The sequence below is a fragment of the Cervus elaphus genome, chromosome 14, assembly GCF_910594005.1.
Source record: "Cervus elaphus chromosome 14, mCerEla1.1, whole genome shotgun sequence".
Lineage (NCBI taxonomy): Eukaryota > Metazoa > Chordata > Mammalia > Artiodactyla > Cervidae > Cervus > Cervus elaphus.
Genome location: NC_057828.1, coordinates 72569215 through 72590177, shown reverse-complemented (window position 1 = coordinate 72590177; position 20963 = coordinate 72569215). Strand labels below are relative to the sequence as shown.

At 38.3% G+C, this 20963-nt stretch overlaps 1 protein-coding gene across 1 annotated transcript in view; it reads right to left on the bottom strand.

The window, feature by feature from the left end:
* The window catches only part of INTS7 (integrator complex subunit 7), an 87057-nt gene that overhangs the window by 29636 nt on the left and 36458 nt on the right, over window positions 1-20963 (bottom strand). Inside the window, exons 8-13 of the mRNA XM_043922973.1 lie at window positions 14885-15002; window positions 8491-8625; window positions 7087-7184; window positions 5766-6005; window positions 4050-4187; window positions 2986-3192 (exon numbers count right to left, since the gene is read on the bottom strand). Of these exons, the coding sequence (XP_043778908.1) occupies window positions 2986-3192; window positions 4050-4187; window positions 5766-6005; window positions 7087-7184; window positions 8491-8625; window positions 14885-15002 (936 nt within the window). The remainder of the gene's footprint in view (window positions 1-2985; window positions 3193-4049; window positions 4188-5765; window positions 6006-7086; window positions 7185-8490; window positions 8626-14884; window positions 15003-20963) is intronic.

Below are 20963 nucleotides of genomic sequence, written 5' to 3'. Positions count from 1 at the left end.
TAAAAGCAAAGCATGTTAAAAATGTACAGATTCAGGATGATGGTTACCTTTGTAAGGTAGAAAAGGTACAGAAGCATGGAGGGGTACACACGGATTTTAAAAGCTATGGTAATGTCCCATTTCCTAAACTGAGTGCTAGTTATACTTGGATATTTGATATCTTTATACACCCTACATAATATATAGATATCATACTTATTCAATATTTAATAAAATAAAAAATAAAGACCCACCACCTGTAGGCAGATTGCTAAAATGGTTTCTCTAATCATGCTTTCCCACACCCATCCCAGTCTCCACAACTTGTGTAATCTCGCTTAAAGTGTGGATAGACCCTGTAACTTGCTTCTGATTAATGGAATATGGAAAAAGTAACAGATTGTGAGGATGTAATTTAGGTCCCTAATGATCTGACTTTTTATTCATCAAAAGGGAGATTATTCTGGGTAGATCACTCCTCATCAGGTGAGTCCATTAAAACAAAATCTTGAAGGTAAGAGATGTTCCTTCTGGCCTTGAGGCCTCCACAGTCTCACAGCTGTGAGGACATGAGTCCTGCCGACAATTACATGAGTTTACAAGGGGACCCTGCACCCAAGTCCCAGACAAGACTGGCCCTGGCTGTCACCTTGACCGCAGCCCTGTGACAACATGAGCAGGGCACCCAGTTAAGTCGTGCCTGGACTTCTGACGCATGGAAATGGTAAAACAATAAATAATAAAAGGGTGCTGTTTTAAGCCACTAAATTCGTGGTAATTTGTTACATAGCACAGAAAGCAGATACAAACACTTTTTATGAATTTTATTCCTAAGAAGCAAGGTAACTATCATTAATCACTTTACTGGGAAATCAGACAGCCAACATTGCTATAGCACATCCAGCAAGCACAGAATTCTTAACTTCTGCTTAGTTTGGTTGAAGAAGGTTTGAAAAGCATAATCATCATAGCTGACAACCTCAAATTAGATCATTCATGTGTCAAGGAGCAAAAGGACAATTAGGCTTCCCTGGCTGCTCAGCTGATAAAGAATCCACCTGCAATGCAGGAGATCCCAGTTCGATTCCTAGGTTGGAAAGTTCCCCTAGAGGAGGGACAGGCTACCCACTCCAGTATTCTTGGGCTTCCCTGGTGGCTCAGACGTAAAGAATTCGCCTGCAGTGTGGGAGACCAGGGTTCGATCCCTGGGTTGGTAAGATCCCCTGGAGGAGGGCATGGCAACCCACTGCAGCATTCTTGCCTGGAAAATCCCATGGACAGAAGAGCCTGGGGGCTACAGTGCACGGGGTCGCAAAGAGTTGGACAGACCGAGCGAGTAAGCACATGCTCAAATCATCTCTGTTAAAAAGACAGAGAGCCATCGTCAAAATCCATACTTGTCAGATAAACAAACTTTCTAAAACTCTTAAAAAAATCCCAAAACCGTGATAGTATGGTATTTATAATCAGAACTGTGAGAAGTTCCAAATGATTGTCAAGGCTTATACTTCCTTCCTCTTGAGACTATTCTCAAGTGAAGAATTATTTCCTTATTCTTTTATCCTCAAAGCACTGTTTGGCACATAGCAAGTGCTTACAGTTTGCTGGATAAAGGAACTCCATTTCAAAAGATGATTTGAAGATCAATAACCTGCCTTAGGTCACAAAGTGTTAATTGCAGAACAGAGGCTAAGACAAGGTTCTTTTGCCTGTCAATTGGCTGCTTTCTTCCTATATCGGAATTCACTTCTTAATTACTGCCAAACCTCATTAAACACACATACCACACAAATCATTAAAAGACTATTAAGTATTCAATAAGATTTTTTTCATAATATTAATTCTACCTGCCTTACTATTTTGTTAGCCTATACCACAGTTCCTATCATTCACTGTACTAAATGATTGACAATTTTCTGCTCCACATCAACTAAAAAATGAAATAATTCTACTGACCAGAGCCAGTAACAGTACTTTTAGATTTTCTGAGGTATTTATTAGCCTGATATAGGCAACAATGGTCTTTTCCCAGGATAATCAAGGGAAGAGAACCACAAAAGTCAATGCTACCCCTTAAAATGGAGGGGAGCCACTCCTATATTCCTGTTTTAAAACAGCAATCAATCCCAGCCCCCTAAAATCATTCCTCAAAAGATATGCACCAGTTATCTGAACAGTCTGTCTCTTTTGTGACATCTGTTTGTTCTCTGTTCTGTTTGCAACATTTCTCTTTGAATGGCCCACCATTAAAAATATTTTAGATTATATGATGAATATAAAACAGGTACCAAAAGTTTTATGGCCCCATCTAAATACATATAATTTTTAAAGTCAAGTGACAATACTGTAAACATCTTTAACGGTGATTACACAAACTCTCTACTCTTAAGGGGAAAAAGTCCTTGTATTAATATAGAAAATGCACATTTTAGGGAACAGGTACTTACTTAAGGAACAGAACTGGTTTCAAGGAAATGTTAAGGATCTGCTCTCTCTGCACCCCTCTTTCTTTCTTGGCAAAAAAAATGCTGATTGTTAATTTGGAATGGGAAGACATCACAGAGGGATAAAAGGTGAGATACTGGCATCCTAGATAATTTCTTCTTTATTTACAAAATAAGAAACTCTCGTGAGTAGCTGCCAGGTATGAGACGGGGTGGAGGGTTTACATTTGACAGCAGTAGTGATCCAGGTTGGGGTCTTACTCACAGGAGTCTGGAAAGGGAGGACCCCACCTCCACTTATCCCCCCTGCATGGGTTCAGCAGTCCTCTTCACATGTGTGCCTGATACTTGATACAAACCAAATGATAAATGTGCATCTCTAGGAACAGTAAAAAGTGGGGGAGGGGTTAATGATCTACTTCCAGGTCCCATTCATCATTTTAATACTGCCAAATACATGTGTATCAGCGAAATTTTCAAGGCTGAAAGAGAATAGCCCAAAAAGAAAAGAGAAACCATTCTCACAAGTCATCGTCACCAAAGGAGAATTAATCGGACTTACTGTTAAGGAAGCAATCCCTTTGTGGTAGAATTTTAAAGACTCAGCAATGCAAGAAAGTGCTGAACTATAATTCTCTTCTTGTAACCCAGTGAGGCACTGTTCTGCATGTGAGAACTCCTTCAAACTATTCAGCCAGAAGTAGAAATGTTCTGAGGCAACCTGAGTCAGCAAACTCTGATAAAGCTCTCTGGCCATGTCATGATTACCCTAAAAAAAAAAAAAAAAGTGGGGGGCGGGGCGGAAATGGAGGGGCATGATGAGATTCTTACACTTGAATTGGTTGATGTAGCAGCTAAAAGAGAAATTCAAACCCTGGATAAGTTTTAGCAATCATTCCTCATATTATATAACTGTGTGAGACTCCATCAAAGTATTTCTTCAGAGAAAATATGCTGAGCTGCTTTTATGTAACGTAATGCCTCAAATTTTGTACCAAGACAGTTCCAAAGAGAAAACGAATGGCGTTATCTATAACCAGGGTCTAGAATTCTAGTTCAAAATTTAGAAGGTATAAATCCTTATTGTATGTCATTTTTGTATGAGCTATTTAGTGGGGTGGGCAGAAGTCCAGTTAAGTTCCATCAAGTATTACTGTGCCCTCTGGAAATGATCTACGGAGAGGGAGGGAGCTGAGAGGGGATGTGAATGCCTGTTAATGCCTGGGGGCGAGGGATGCTCACTGTCCTGCCCAGTGTAAGAATGATAAGGTGGGGGAGAAAAAGGGAAAAAAGATGTGGGAAGCTGAAAGGGGAGGAGAGAAACATGAGTGGGAAGGAGCTGTGTTTCCGAGAGCACAGGGTAAACTGAAAGTGCTGCCAACAACCTATAGCCGGAAAGCTCCTATTTTGGGGATTCCCATGGAACTTCTCCATAACAACCTATATATTGTTCTCATGTGTATATGTTAAAAATTAGGTGCTTTCCTTCATCATCTTTTAATCCCATGACTAAAAAGTACTTCCACCTTCATCTTTAGTTTTGACTAGCAGTAACAATCACACAACCTAAAGGTCCGTAATCTGCCCTTTTCACCCACCCAGTTCCCACAGAAGGACAGTACATACCATTCGGGATGCCTGTCTGGCAATTCGGTAGACAGTCCATCCATTGGAAACACTTTCAAGCTGCTGCTTTATTACTGCCTTTACTTCAGCAGACAGTGCTTTCTGACTGGCTACAAAAATCACAGTAGCCAAGCTCACCTAACATCGAGCAAGAACAAAGTAAAGAAAATCGTTAACTCTATCCAATGTTATAGATAACTTTACCCAGAAGGGTGAAAAACTAATTAGAGCCTACTGAAAAAGACCAACATTTGTCTTCCTTTGACACTTACTAAATTTCCACTTTATTCCATTACTCAGAACGTTGTGTATAACAGCAAATAATTAGAAACAATGCCAATTAATATGGATAAACTATGATATTAATATAATCACACAATGAAAAACTATAGAGCAGTGAAATGGATAAACCAAAAATACTCTTATCAATATAGAATCAATATAGATTCACATAAAAGAGGCAAAATGCAAAAGATTACATGTACGATAACATATAAAGTTAAAACATACAAAAAATGTTGCATATCACTTAGGATACATACTAAAGCAGTAAATATAGAACAACATGTATGGGAATGACAAATACCAGTTTCGGGGTAGTGGTTACCCATCCTGATAGGAAGGAAGACAACACCATCAGGGAGATAATAGGTGGGTACAAGTCAACTGTACTAGCAACACTTTTTTCTTAAACTAGGTGACGGAGGCAAGACCTCTCATCATATTATTCCTGATGTGTTTTTGAATATTTTGCTTCATAATTTAAAGTTGTTTTTAAAATAGTACTAACAAAAAAAAGGGATAAAGAACATTAATTGAAAATGCTGCTTTAATGAAAAGCAGACTTGGCTACCTGCTTCTCAGTATTCCAAAGCCAACACATACAAGGATCCATACATACTGTGATAAATGCATGATTTCCACAACCACTGCCACTTAAGACATCAGGGTAACCTTTCCTGATAGCAAATGATGAGATGGGGGCGATCTTTTACATAATGCCCCCTGCAGGATTAAACATAAAATGGGCTTGAGTAAGTAAGTTCATTAAGCGTTTCCCCAAGCCATATAATCAGATGACCACAAACAATAGGGAGAGGCTACTTTGAAGCTTAATTCCAATCTATGCCTATTTACCACGCAGGCTCCTCTCAGCCCTGGAGAACTTTCAAGTAAACATTACACAACTTCCATGCCCTCTGGTTTTTTCTAAGCATGTACCCTTTCCAACCCCAGGACTGTACTGAAACCTAAACTGGATCCTCAACAGCTAAAGAGGTCCTGGACTGGCAAAGAGGAACTGATTTAATTCCTCTTACGGTCACTGATATCACTAGGTCATTTTACTTAGATTTTGGAAGGACAAAACAGGGTTTGGTTCATTATTTATTTGCTTTGTAGAAAAGAGGGGAAAAAAAACCCTTCAGTTTCATTTTGTCCTTTGTAATAAAGCAAAAATATCAGATTGAAGGCTTTGGCTACACTAAGCTGATTTGACAGGGCTTAGGAAGAAAGCAGTTTTACATGTGAACTAAACAGGGCCTTCTATATCAAAAGTGGAAACAGCAAAAAGCTCCAGGTCGCCACCCTATTTTCACTTCAGCATGTTCCTGGTCTTAGCTAATTATTTTAACCTGCTGACTTCCTGGATTACTGGTAACCCTCCCTAGACCAGAACCCATTCATCCACAGGAGGTTTGAAAAGTAGCTCTTTACCAGAAGCTCCTGTTGCTTGTCTGTGGCGGATCGCCCGATCACCTTGTACAGTTCCACGAGGTCGCCGAGCATCCCATCGCCCAGCACGGGCAGCTGCATGGCAATGGCGGCCAGGCAGTGGCACATGAGGATGCGGGCCGCGTCCTGGGCGCTGTGCAGCTGAGTCAGCAAGGTCTCAACCACCGACTGGCTGAGGTGGGGCCTGCCCTTGGCCAACTTCACCATACAGTTCAGAGCAATCTGCGTGGTGAATAGAAAGCGGACTAGTTACATTTGGAAGGTGTGAAGGGAAGCTTTAAAGAAAGTAACTCTCTAAAGTTACTAGGAAGAGTCAAAATTGATGTGTTGGCAGGCACAAAAAACATACTGTGGTCCCACAGGGATTCTGGGGATTTGCCAATCACATGGTGCCTGTTTCCTTCATCACCTCTTGATTATCAGCTTCTACTTAACAGTGCTAGCATCTTTATTATTCATCATTATAACCACATCATACCCTTTCTTAACACGCTGAAATAAGTTATGGTTTTTCTCAAACTATACCTTAAACAAGATACAGTTCTTACTTTCTCCAGTGTCTATCTAACAGCCTTTTATTTCTATCAGTCCTACTTTTCTTAATTATTTTGTGCCATCAACTATTACACTTCATGTTTAACTCCAACAATAGTCTCATTTCACCTTAAAATTTTTAACTAGCTCTAAGATGACAGCAAGGCGAAAATAGATTAAAACTCGAGCTTTTATACTGTATAAACTAATATACACTTACACATTTATGAGTTGGGCTGCAGTAATTTCATTAGTTCTTTGTGACCTTATCAGTGTTACCTCAGATTATAAAACTTGCAAAAGTACAGGAGCTCTGTCTGTTTAACTTTGCTTTACATTATCTAGGACCATCATACATATCTATTACAACTGAATAAACACTTTCAACTTATGGCAAAATAGGCCAAACTCAAATTTTTACTTCATCTATTTTTTGGAATAACAACAGTCAAAATACTAGCTTTGAAAGTGAAGATCAAGGGCAAATATTTGTTTAAGCCAGAGGCTGACAAACTCTTGCACTTGGACCAAATCTTGCCTGTTTATGCAAATAAAATTTTACCAGAACACAGTCATATCATTAACCCTTCCCTTAAAAAAAAAAAATTGTCCATGGTTATTTTTTTCCCTATAATAGTAGAACTGAGTAGTTGTGACAAAGAGTGCATTGTCTGCAAAGCTTAAAATATTTACTATCTGACCCTTTACAGAGAGACTGCCAATCTATACTTCCAAACAGGCATTATATTAAAATAGCTGATGTTTTCACCTTTAAGGTGGCTTGAGCACCTGGGCTATCATCTTGACTACAAAGCACCAGAAGGGATTCCAGGCCAAAGACAGCATCTTGTTCCAGTGCCAAAAGGTCTAGAGGAAAAATACTGTGTTTTTAATGGTCAAGTAGAGATGATTACATACACACACACAGATGCACACAGAAGAAAAAACATTCCGGACAAGAAAACACAAAACAGCCTAGCTAAGCAAAATACTAACAACAGCAAACCATGGATTGACATGGGTGTGTCAATCTTCCAAACTAGCCTAACATTATACAGGTCCATTTTCACCTAGGATGCAACCTTCTCATTGAAGTGGAAATGCTTTCTAGAAATAATCCAGATCCCACTTCATCTTACTAGTGTTTTAAGTCAGTTCATAAAGAAACGAACCCTTTAGATGTCTCATGTAATACCAGTACTGTATCATCTTTTCACTACCTTTGAGCTAAAATTTCTCTAAAGTTCTGTGTGTGTGTGTGTGTGTATAAAACCACATTTAGGTTAATATTAATATATGTCAGCTTTGAGAATACAGAGCAATTATCTGTGTTACATGGTAGATAATACTTACTACTATGCCAAAAATTGAGCTATTGAAATCAGAATGAACAAACAACTTATATGCCTTTTGAGTTAGTGTAAGAGCTTGGCAAACTGTGTCTGGTGAAGATCAAGGTGCTGGGAAAACAAAGGTACTAGTCACAAGCAGTGCTGAAGCCTAGTGGGGATAAGAGGGACGGCTGATCCTTAACAAAGATCAAAATAAGCAATGAAACAGATGAAACATACAGAATGCATTCCTGTTTTTGAACACCAGCATGAATTTCTTTAGGTCAAAAGATGTTAAGAATACAAAAAAATATATGCATTATTTTCTATGCACATCCTCCTTGACTAAGCAAGTCATTTAATGCCATAGATACCAAGAGATAAATTCAGTGACAATTTAATTTACTTTGCTCTGTTAATTCATTTGCCCTCTAGGAGAAACTACTGGTTACTTAAGCCTCTCAATAACTTCTATGTTTTTTCTCCCCTAAATTTTCTAGTTTTTTTTTTTAAACAAGTGAACAAACTGATAATCACCGGATAGTCATAAGCAGTCTCTATCCATAGCACCGCATGTGCAAAGGTAAAGCAACAGAAGATGGGCAATGCTCCATAAAATCTTTCAGTTCTGCACTCCCGATCCCAAGGTCCTCATTTTGTTTTCCCAAAGAATTAAGTAGTCTTGAGAAAATCTGCCCTAAGAACATTCAGGAGGAGGTGACTAATAGATAAAAGCACACAGTCTAAAAATAATAGGGGATTAGAAAACGAAATACAAACAGGGCTCTGGTGAAACTCCAATCTAAAAGTTCATACATAATATCAGTCTTGATCAAACTTACCTTTTTCTTGACAAGATACAGTTATATTAGTTAGGACTCTCACTCCATGAGCTGCAATGCCCCTGTTATTATGGTAACAGCACTCTTGGGCTAATTTGACTAAATCAGAGGATCTAGGGGATGAACCCACATTTCCTAAACAAGCAAAGAAAAGTAGGACAGATTTAATGAATTTACACAGTCCAAAAGCAGTTCATTTTATAGGTTTATTTTTCATCATTTTCAAGAGAAAATCTCTAACAATGAATTTCAACAAAATTTTCTACCTCTACCCTATGATCAATAAACAAAACCATTCCTTTTTCTCTTGTTCACATACTTAGAATAAGTATATGCTAAGTACTTTTGTAATGATTAAGATCTAAAATTAACATAGTTCTCCCCCCCCAAATATTAATAAAAATTGACTAAGAAACACAGCAAAAGCCAACATTGTATCTTGGGCATTCAATTGGATCCTCCTTAAAATAGAATCATTACAAGGCTTCTTGTCAGATAAAAACCTTTCATTCAAGAGAGGAGAGAAAATAGAAACAAAAATTTTAAGTTTGCTGTTTCCACCTCAATTGTTGGCATATAGTTATACTGCAAAAGGTTTATGTAAGAATTTATGATTTTAGAGCTAGCAAGGACTTGGAGACCTTCTGATTCAATACTATTTTTACAGAAGAAATTGAAGACTAAAGGTCTTAAGCATCCTGCCAATGAGGTCATATAAACTTGCTAGTTATGCACCAGCTTTGTGCTTTATACGTTAAGTTCTATCCTACAGTTAAAAGTCACACTTGAAATTCTGTAACATAACGTTTATGCTGTGAATGTTTTTATTTATAGCAGAGAAGCTCTCAGTTATAAGTGAGTGAGTACCAAGAAGAATCTGAAGATTAAAGCTAATTCAACTTCTCAGCAGGGTCTTTCATTCCTGTCTTTCTCTGCCCTGTTTATTTTTCCATGATTTCTATCAACTATAACCTTGTCTTTTACACTGAGGGCAATCACACTTTTTGAGGTTTGAAGGGGACACCATTACTAATAACAACACGCATAAACCAAGACTACCCCAGGTAGTTTGGGACATATGGTCACTTCACTGATTTCCAGTTTAACATAAAACTACTAGCATAGGTAAAGCCTCAGTGTTTTTTCAGTAGGCAAAACATGTGAAAGATGAAACTATGATTTCTTTTTACAAAACAATGGAAATTGTAATCTTCTCCATTCTTTCCCTTGTACATGTAATATGGACAATGACAACTCATCTACAAATTTACAAATATGTTTTGAACTTGCTTTTTTCCTTTTTCTTTCTCATTGAGATGTCAAAGAAAACTTGGGGGAAAAAAAACGGGGAAAAAAAAAGTCCCCTAAACTCACAAACCAGCATGACCTTATTATTAACTTTCTGTAATACTTTAAAAAATCTTTTCCCCCATGCATACAATTACAATTTTAAAATTCATAATCAGGATAAGTAGATACTGTCAATATTTTGCCTTTAAAATGTAATATTTGTGAGCATTTTTCTATGTCCATTGTTTCATGGATAAAATTATTATTTTTAGTTTTTTTATTTAGAAATAATTTACTAAGATAAGTTTACTTGGTTCAAACAGTTCAACCCATAGTAGGGAAAAGGTAAAAAGTTAGTGAGTGAAAAGTCTTTCTCATCCCCCTAAGGTTATGTTTCCTGTGTATCATTCCAAAGAGTCTACACATTTGTAAGCAAAATCCTTCCTTTCTTCCTGTTTCATACACCGCTGCGCATCCTGCTTTATTTCCCCCTAGACATGATGTCATGGAGATTATTCCATGCCATACATCCTTTTTCGTAAGCTGCACCGATTGCTGTTGCACTTATGTATCATAATTTCTTTAATGAGTTCCCTACTGATGGACCTTCTTATGCTACTCCATCTCCAGTGATGGACAGTACTCTGATACTACATTAATGATGCTATGAATAACCATGTACGTATCATTTCTCAAATGTGAGGATAAATTTGTAAGATAAATTCCAAGACATGGAATTTCTCCATTTTTCACTTATAATTTTGATGAGTTCTTCCAAATTACCTATGCTGAAGTTTAACAATTTACATTCCCACCAGCAGTGAATGAGAGTAGCTTTTGATTAGCCACACCCTTGTCGACACAGCATATTATCAAACTTCTGAATCTTTGCCAATCTGATGGATTAGAAAAATATTTCAGTGTTGCTTTAATTTGCATTTTTCTCAGGTATGTGTGATACTGAACATCTTACATGCTTAAGGCCCATTTGTTAGGGATAATTTAGACACACTAAATTTAAGTCTGTTTTACAAACTGTTTATCTGGTTATACTAAAACTCTAATCAATGAAAATATACTTAAATATTTACTATTAGTTATGGAAATCATCTGACTTTAGAAAATACCTAACATTTATTTCTTGTATTACCTAGCGTGATTGTTTACGTCGTTTGCTTAATTCCATATACAAACTACAATTAAACAAAATTAAAAAAAGGAGAAAGAAAATATCTAGCTTGTGAAGTGCTTGAATGTTATAACCTGACACACTTACAAAGGTCTTTGGAATTAGCAAATAAAGAAAAAGAAAAGACATCTAGTTTCTAGGTCAGTTTAGTATAGAAAAGAATCCCGAGTCAGAGTCCTTGGGCTCGGGTGCTTCACAGGTGTGTGACTTTGGACGTGCCACCGAAACCCTGTGAGCCTCAGTTCCAACACTTGTAACTTCCGTGCATGCGCCTCACTTAACAGGTACTTGTACAGAGACCTCGTATGGGAGGGCTCCTATAAACTCTGAGATAAAATTAATACTCTGCCTCCTGCTGCTCTTTCAGAGTGTGATGGCAGTCAAGGATATTAACTGCAAGCTGGAGAAGACTCCTTAAAGTCCCTTGGATAGCAAGGAGATCAGACCAATCAATATTAATGGAACTTAACCCTGAATACTCGTTGGGAGGACTGATGCTGAAGCTGAAGCTCCAGTATTTTGGTCATCTGATGCGAACAGCTGACTCACTGGAAAAGTCCCTGATGCTGGGAAAGATTCAGGGACAGAGAAGGGGCAACAGAGCATGAGATGTTTGGACGGCATCACTGACTCAATGGACACAAGTTAGAGCAAACTCTGGGAGACAGAGTAGGACAGGGAAGCCTACTGTGCTGCAGTCCATGGGGTTGCAAAGAGTCAGACACAACTGGGTGACTGACAACAATAAACTGAGATTGGCTGATTTACACAGAAAAAAGAATTTATTGAAAACACAATGAGTTTAAGTAGATCACTGATTTTTTTTAATTGTTGATTTTTTTTAAAAGGCTGTGATAATCTCTCTCATCTCTTGTAGGCATGCCCCTTTGCAATGTAATGTTCTGTAATGTTCCAATTCCTTGCATCAGCAGGTGTTTATTTCTCCACCTATCCGGGTTTGGCCATGTGACTTGCTTTGGCCAATGAGACATTAAAAAAGATGTGCAAGCAAAAGGCTAAAAAAGTGCTCATATGTTGGTGGCTTGCCTTCTTTTGGGTGCTGTTAGAATGGCAACCCACTCCAGTATTCTTGCCTAGAGAATCCCGTGGACAGAGGAGCCTGGTGGGCTGCTGTCCATAGGGTCACAAAGAGTCAGACATGACTGAAGCAACTTAGCATGTACGTATGCATTGGAGAAGGAAATGGCAACCCACTCCAGTACTCTTGCCTGGAGAATCCCAGGGACAGAGGAGCCTGGTGGGCTGCCGTCTATGGGGTCACATAGTCGGACACGACTGAAGCGACTTAGGAGCAGCAGCAGAACCCTAAGAACGTGATGTCAACAAGCCCAAGCTAGAATGCCAAGAGACACAAGGAGGAGAACCATGGTGCCTCAGGTGAAAGTCTTTCCGACCTGTAGCTGGTGAATGAGGCCATCTCAGACCATCCAGTCTGGTCAAGATGGCAGACAACTGTGGTTTCAAGCCACAAAGTATTGATTTATTATGTAGCAATAGATAACTAATAGAGGTACCTCACACAATTATTGAAAAGGCTGGAAAACTAAGTTCAAAAGATGGATAGGAATAAGCTGAGGCTAGAGATGAACCAAAGGCTATAGCTCAAAACCATGCATAGAATCAGCCCAGTGAAGACATGATCACCACTGTTACTGTTGCTTGCCGCCACAGCTTACATTGCTATCAAAGGACCAGAGACAGCAAACATCCCTGCTACAATTTCACCCCGGAAACTGGATTCTGCTGTGGTCATTGCTGTATCATCAGAATGGATTCTCAGATATCACTACTTCTTGCTGTTACTGCCTTCCAATTTATTCTCCAGTATGAAAATGATTAGTTGAGTCCAGACCGCTGTGTGCACCCTAGATGGCAGGAGCCTTGGCAATAGAGCATCAGCTCTTTACAGCTTCCTATCAAGACTTCTATGGTGGGGAATTTCCTTTACCCAATTAGTGAGTTTATATGCTGTGAAGCCATAAAAAAGACAAACGCATAATGCAGTTCCTTAATTAATTCAATTCAGAATAACTACCTCCATGCTAGTAAAGTAATGATCAAAATTCTCCAAGCCAGGCTTCAACAGTACGTGAACCCTGAACTTCCAGATGTTCAAACTGGATTTAGAAAAGGCAGAGGAACCAGAGATCAAATTGCCAACATCCGTTGAATCATCAAAAGAGCAAGAGAGTTCCAGAAAAACATCGACTTCTGCTTTAGTGACTACGTCAAAGCCTTTGACTGTGTGGATCACAACAAACTGTGGAAAATTCTTAAAAGAGACAGGAATATCAGACCACCTGACCTGCCTCTTGAGAAATCTGTATGCAGGTCAGGAAGCAACAGTTAGAACTGGACATAGAACAACAGACTCATTCCAAATCGGGAAAGGAGTACATCAAGGCTGTATATTGTCATCCTGCTTACTTAACTTATATGCAGAGAACATCATGAGAAACGCTGGGCTGGAGGAAGCACAAGCTGGAATCAAGATTGCTGGGAGAAATATCAATAACCTCAGACATGTATATGACACCAACCTTTTGGCAGAAAGTGAAGAACTAAAGAGCCTCTTGATGAAAGTGAAAGAGGAGAGTGAAAAAGTTGGCTTAAAGCTCAACATTCAGAAAACTAAGATCATGGCATCTGGTCCCATCACTTCATGGCAAATAGACGGGGAAACAGTGGAAACAGTGGCTGACTTTATTTTCCTGGGCTCCAAAGTAACTGCAGATGGTGACTGCAGCCATGAAATTAAAAGACGCTTACTTCTTAGAAGGAAAGTTATGACCAACCTAGATAGAGTATTAAAAAGCAGAGACATTACTTTGCCAACAAAGTCTGTCTAGTCAAAGCTACGGTTTTTCCAGTAGTCACATATAGATGTGAGAGTTGGACTATAAGGAAAGCTGAGTGCCGAAGACTGATGCTTTTGAATTGTGGTGTTGGAGAAGACTGTTGAGAGTCCCTTGGACTGCAAGGAGATCCAACCAGTCCATCCTAAAGGAAGTCAGTCCTGAATATTCATTGGAAGGACTGATGTTGAAGCTAAAACTCCAACACTTTGGCCACCTGATGTGAAGAACTGACTCTTTGGAAAAGACCCTGATGTTGGGAAAGATTAAAGGCAGGAGGAGAAGGGGACAACAGAGGATGAGATGGTTGGATGCCATCACCAACTCAATGGACATGAATTTGAGTAAACTCTGGGAGTTGGTGATGGACAGGGAGGCCTGGCGTGCTGCAGTCCATGGGGTTGTAAAGAGTCGGACACGACTGAGTGACTGCACTGAACTGAACTAGAAAAGAAAGCAATAGAGATCCTACAAAACTTGCATTAAAACAACAAAAACCTTTAGGCTTAAGTGTGTTATGTAAGCAAGCTCCTCATACGGCATTAATAAGGCATTTGGAGTTAAATCATCTTGAACAGGCAAGTAGGAAAGCATTATTGAACTGAGGCAAAGTTTTATTTTAATCATTTTCCAGAAGGATAACATATGCGTAAAAGGAAGCATATGACATTTGCTTTTAAAATTCACCACCACTTGGCCTTTGAAATATACTTAAATCCAAAGGGCAATTTAAGTCAGAGACATACAAAAGCAAACCAGCTATTTTAAGCACTCTCAAAAATATTGTTTCATCCACATACAATGCAAAAAAGGGCAAATCCAGAATAACTATAGCCTTGACTTAAGATCAAGGATGCAAGATTTTATTATCTTAGGAACTGGTTAAGAAATCTTTTTTGAAGAAATTACTAACATGTAACAGTAAGAAACTGAAACCTTTCTTGATTCTAAAGCTTTACAAAGGAAAGAACTTGATATATCAACATGGCATGAATGAAAGATTAGCATGTTGTCCGTATATGATCTTTCTTCTCTTTACCTGAAGCTATGCTGAAGTAATGTTTGACGGCGATGGTCCCTGACAGCGTGCCAAGGACAGACAGCATTCCAAGTTTCAAGCTGTCATACGGAGTCTGCAGGGCACACTCACAGAGCGCCTGAAACGCATGAGAGAAAGGAACACAGAAGTCAAAACATCCATATACCTTAAGACTGTCTACTCACTGTGAACATTCCAGCTTTTAGAAAAACTGTATCTTTCTTCCATAAGAAAATACTTCAAAGTTGCCACAGCCAAGAGGAACCTAAGGAGACATGTTAGCTAAATGTAATGCATCCTAGATGGATCTGGAACAGCAGCAACAAAAAACAACACTGGGTAAAAGCTGAAGAAGTCAGAACAAAAGGAGCATGAGCTTTGGTTAATAACAATAATGTTTCAATACTGATTCACTGATTTTTAACAAACCTACTATACTCATGTAAAACATCAGTAACTGGGGAAACTGGTTGTGGGTATGTGGGAGTTCTCTGTACTACCTTCTCCTACAGATTTTTCTGTAAATCTGTACATGTTCTAAAAAATACAGTCTGTTAAAAAAAAGTCATGATGAACTTTTTATTAAGGTCATTATCAATTATGTACTGCTTAGCCTCACAAGCAGAAGTTCCAACATATTTACCTTATCTAAGAGATATGAATATTAGCTGAATATAAATGAATATACGTGTGTATATATATGTGTATGTTTATACACATATATATATATTTAAAAATAATTGAGAGTGTAGCATTCTATCTAGCTAATAAGTGAGTGGGCTGTCTCTCTGTTCTCCATTTCAGGTCACTTACTCTATTCCTGACTAAGATGCTCTGATGTATTACTAAAATCAAGATGCTAGTTTTTCTTTCACTGCAGTTAACCCTGAATACGTGCTTCTAGCATAGTGACTGTTGGCTCATCCTGGATATTTACTCTTAGGACCTTATAATAATATATATATGGTCAAATAACTGTCCTGCTAAATTAAACTAATTCCCATTCTCTCACAAAGTTTCAGAAGATGAACAAAACTGAAAGACTAGGAAAACAAAAATTTTAATTTCACGAAGAGTTAAATAAGAAATTTAAAATGACTCCAGTAAAAATGTCAACAAAACCTTGGGGGGAGGGGAGAACTTAGATAACCTTTATCTAAAGATCATATGGAAAAATAAAAATCAGAAAATATGACGAACATTCTGACAAAGTATAATGACAGACAAAACAAGCCCTATCAAACATTAAAATATATAATAAATTTGAAGAAGTAAAATATATTTTTCCTACTTCATAGAAATTGAAAGAGAACTGGTCCGAGAAACAGATCCAATTACACAAAGAATTTAATATAATAATGGTCTTTCAAATCAGAGAGACCAGGTAATAAACAGTTCAAGGTCAACTGGCCAGTCACCTGAAAAAAATAAAACTTGATTCTTTTTTCTTTTTTTATGGCAAATCAAAAGAAACTATAAAAGTACGAAGAGTTAACAAGGGAAAAGAAAATGTAAAATGATAATTGACAAAACTGGAAAGAAAATTCATATCATGTAAAGTCAACAAAGGTCCAATAATCTTTATATTAAAGTTCTTACTAATAGATAGGCAAATAACCCAAAAAGAAAAATCAGTAGTTCACAGAAAAAATTTATACAAATGTTTTTAAAGTATGTTAAACTTCATTCATAATTTGAAAAAGTTAAATTAAAATTAGAGTTGTTTTTCACCAATCTGATTGGCCAAGATTAAAATTTAATGATACATAACACTGAAAACAGTGTGGGGAAACAGGCACCGTCCCACACTGTTGACAGAAAGGTGCGTGTGTGTGCGTGTTCAGCTGCTAAGTCATGTCCAACTGTGTGTGACCCTACGGACTGCAGCCCACTGGGCTCCTTGTCTACGGGACTTCCTAGGCAAGAAAACTGGACTGGGCTGCCATTTCCTACTCCAGGGGATCTTAATGACCCAGGGATCGAATCCCCACCTCCTGCATTGGCAGGCAGTTTCTTTACCACTGAGCCACCTGGAAAGCCCTGATACAAAGGAAAAGGGTGTAAATCTCATCGATTGGTAACTGGCATTAAATACAAAACATTTTCGAGCCCTTAAATTCCTCTTTTGGAAATTTATGTCCACAAAGGCAACTTTTCTTTTAAACAAACTAGTCAATGTAGCAATATAAACAGCAGCAGTAAAAATATTGGCAGCAACTCTAACTTCCATTGATGGAGTACTGGGAATAAAGAGAGAGTACTACACAGCTGGTAAAAGAATACAGTAGGTCTGTGTGCTAATATGAGATGTTCTCCAAGATATACTCTTAAGTGATAAAAAATTCTTAACATGCATAGAGTATTATTTTCCTTTGTACAGAAAAAAGATGGGACACACACTTGCTTGCATGTGGATAAAGAAATTCAGGAAGGATACCTAAGAAACGAGTAAGAGTGATCACCTCTACAGAGGACACCTGAGGGAAGAGAGGGAAGACACTTATATTTTGCTCACTGTGCACCTATGAACTGCTTTTTTAAAATACATATATCATGTGCATGTAATACTTTTTCAATTGAAAGAAAAACTTAGTTAATACAAAAACACCATCAGCAGCAAACACTACTGTCGAAAGCATGGAAATGGACTTGAAACACAAAGTAGGTTTTTGGTAATGGAAGGGAAGACAGTCTAGGTGATACAAAGAACTGAGGCAATAAGGCCAGCATATGAAGTGCTTATTTGTGGTAAGAAGAGATGTAGCCAAAAGGGATGAAAGCTAAGACAGAGAAATATTGAGTAGGGAAGATTAGGCCAGACTAGAGGGCTTTGAAAGTTAGGCAGAATAATTTAAACAGGATGAGAAAGAAAAAATGAAGCCACTGGAGAGGAATAACATCATCTAAAGTGTTGGGAAGATTATTCTGGCAATGGTAAACAGAACAAGTTAACAAATAAAGTTGAGAGTTAAGGAGCCATCCTATAGTTTATGGCAGTAATTCATGCACTGGTGATGGCCTGAGCGAGAACCCAGTGGTAGGAGTGGAGAACAGAGGATGAATATGAGAGACACTTGGAAGGAGATTGTACATGAGGGAATGAACAAGAAGGATTCAATTACTATTACAACATTTCAAAACTGATGACCAGAGAATGTTGGTTCCATTTACAAAGACTAAGAATTTATGTGGATAAATGACTGTTTGAGTAAGAACAGAAAATAGGAGGAGATTTGAAATCCAAAAAGCAATATCTACCGGGTATTTGGAATCTGAGATGTAGCAGATTTTTAACTGGAAGACTTGCATTAGAATTCTGGCTCTGCCACTTACCATCTCCATGATCTGAGCCAATAATTGAAATCTTTGAGTCTCAACTTCTTTGTCTGTAAAATGGGGGTAAAGATTTACACAGAATTTATACATCTCTGGAAAAAAATATAAGAAATTAGACACTGGTTGCCACCGGGCAAAGGAGCTGAGTGGGTGGCAGAAAGGTGGGAAGTATTTTACTACATATATAGCCTTTTGCTGTGCTCAGTCATGCCTGACTCTTTGCAACCCCATGGACTGCAGCCTGCCAGGCTCCTCTGTCCATGAGTTGCCATTTTTCCCCAGGGGATCTTGCAGACCCAGGGATAAAACTTGCGTCTCCTGTATCTCCTACACTGGTAGGTAAATTCTTTATCACTAGCACCGCCTGGGAAGTCCAGATAGCCTTTTAGAGCATCTGAATTTTGACACATGAGTGTACTGGCATTAAAAGAAAGGAAGTGAAATTTATTTTGAAATTTAAAATATAAGAGGAGGTGACATACATCATCTGTGAGATCAAACAGCTACCAAGAGACAAAAAAGCACTCACGGCCTCTTTAAGCTACTGTGCTGGAGAGCAACTGAGCGCAGGTAAGTGGACTCAATTGTTAGAAGATGAACCAGCTGAGGTTAGGGAAGCTCTCAGAGGGGCAGAGAATAAATGGAAGAAAGCACGTAGACGGAACTCAACTCAAAAACTTCAACTCTGAGGAAAGGGAGCAGTGAAGAATCCCAAGAAGGTGCAGTTCAGAGAGTGGGAAGAGCAAGTGAGGACAGTGAGGCCCAAAGAAGCCAAGAGAAGGGAGAGGCTGACGGTGTCCTATGGACCAAAAGGAAAGATGGGAAAGGCAGAAAAAGGCTCTGGGTTTAGCAATAAGAAGAACACTGGTGATCTTTTAAGTAACTAAGCAAAAGAATAAGGAGACAGAATTATATTCAAGTGTGTTACAGACAGAGTAGGGGATGAATCAGTACAAGCAGATAGAGATGCTTTTTTGAAGTTCAAAAGAAAGCTTTTTTTAAAAACGGTGATTGTTATTAGGTAAATCACAGTTATAACTTATTTATTCAAATACTGAGGCCACTTCCACTTATCTACTTTTTATTGCCTAAACTGGTTTGCCTTGTACTGCTTGTATCTAGGAATAAAATTCTCAATCAAATAGCCCCAGAGGTTATGTCCTGTATTTACACATATTCAAAATTATGTATTATGATGTGCTCTATGGATAATAGAACAATTAACCTTTTGGAATAATCAAGAAGGTAAGAGAGACATATTATGTAAGATGATACTAAAAGTTTTAAAGAAGAAAAAATTATCATTTAAAAAATTGAACAAAACATTAGAAAATCTTTTTAGAATTATTTACAATGTCATCTTCTAATTAGTGTCACGTTGCACCGTACTGGATATCTAAAATGCTCTCTGTAATGACACACTGATCTTAAAGGTCCAATTAATTCAAAGTAGTGATTAACTGGGTTCATCAAAGCTCCCTAGAGATAGCACATCAGTCATATTTCAACGATAAACTCCAGTTCACGTCTCTGTTTCAAGGATGTTACCTATTACAAAATTGTTCTTACCAGGACCGTTTTTCATATCAACCAAAAGGAAAAATCTAACTCTTCAAATGAAGGCCCCCTTTCTCACACACCACCACTGTTATTGTCACTGATCATCTGGTCTGAACTTCTCTCCCTCTAGGCTGGTTTAACTCACTGCTCAAAGGAGGCTCTGTCCTGATTTACTGTTTTCTGGGTCAGCTCCTGAGTGGGGGCTTCTCCTAGTCTCTGGAATGGGACTGGCCACCAGGGATGTGTTCTAGAAAAGCACGGCAAACAGTTTACAATGCTTAAAGACAAATGTCACGTTAAAAATACTCTGTGAAGGGGATTAAGAGGTACAAACTTCCAGTCATTAAAAAAAAAAGTCACAGCATGCAGTGTACAGCATAAGAAATCTGGTCAATATACTACAGTAACTCTGAATGAGGACAAATGGTTACCAGATTTATTGTGATGATCCTTTCATAAAGTATTTAAATGTTGAATCACTGTGATACATCTGAAACTAACATAACATTGCACGCCAACTACACTTCAATTAAAAATAAAAGCACAGCGTCAAAGACACTGTTGTTCAGTCGCTCAGTTGTGCCCCCACTCTTTGCGACCCCACGGGCTGCAGCACGCCAGGCTTCCCTGGCCTCCCCTCCCTCCCTGTCACACGTGCAGTCCGTGGGGTTGCAAAGAGTGGGACACAACTGAGCAACTAACACTTTCACTTTTCACATGGCAGAGATTAACACAATATTGTAAAGCAATTATCCTCCAATTAAAAATAAATTTTTAAAAAATCCACAGAAAAATATAAACATGTGAAAAACTATCTTTGTTCCTATGAAATTACTTTTGACAACCTTAACAAGAATACAGTATTCTTGGGCCTTGATTTTAAGCTCTTCCTTCCTTCAGGTTTTTAAAACATTCAGAATGGAGGTACTTCTTTTAAAGCTGGAATATTTGATTACAGGTGGAAATTATAATACCTACCAACACACCAGTAAAAGTAGCAATAAAATAGACTCAATTTGCATTGGAAATGCCAAAACTCAAAAATCAATCACCAGAGCTAAGACTGGCTGAGAGGAAGAAAAGAAGGAAAGAATGAAGAAGGAAGAGGGAGACCTAGAAGAAAAATAATTATTCTTGGTGACTGAGAGCAAAATTCAAATTTGAAATCAAGCTATTACTCTGT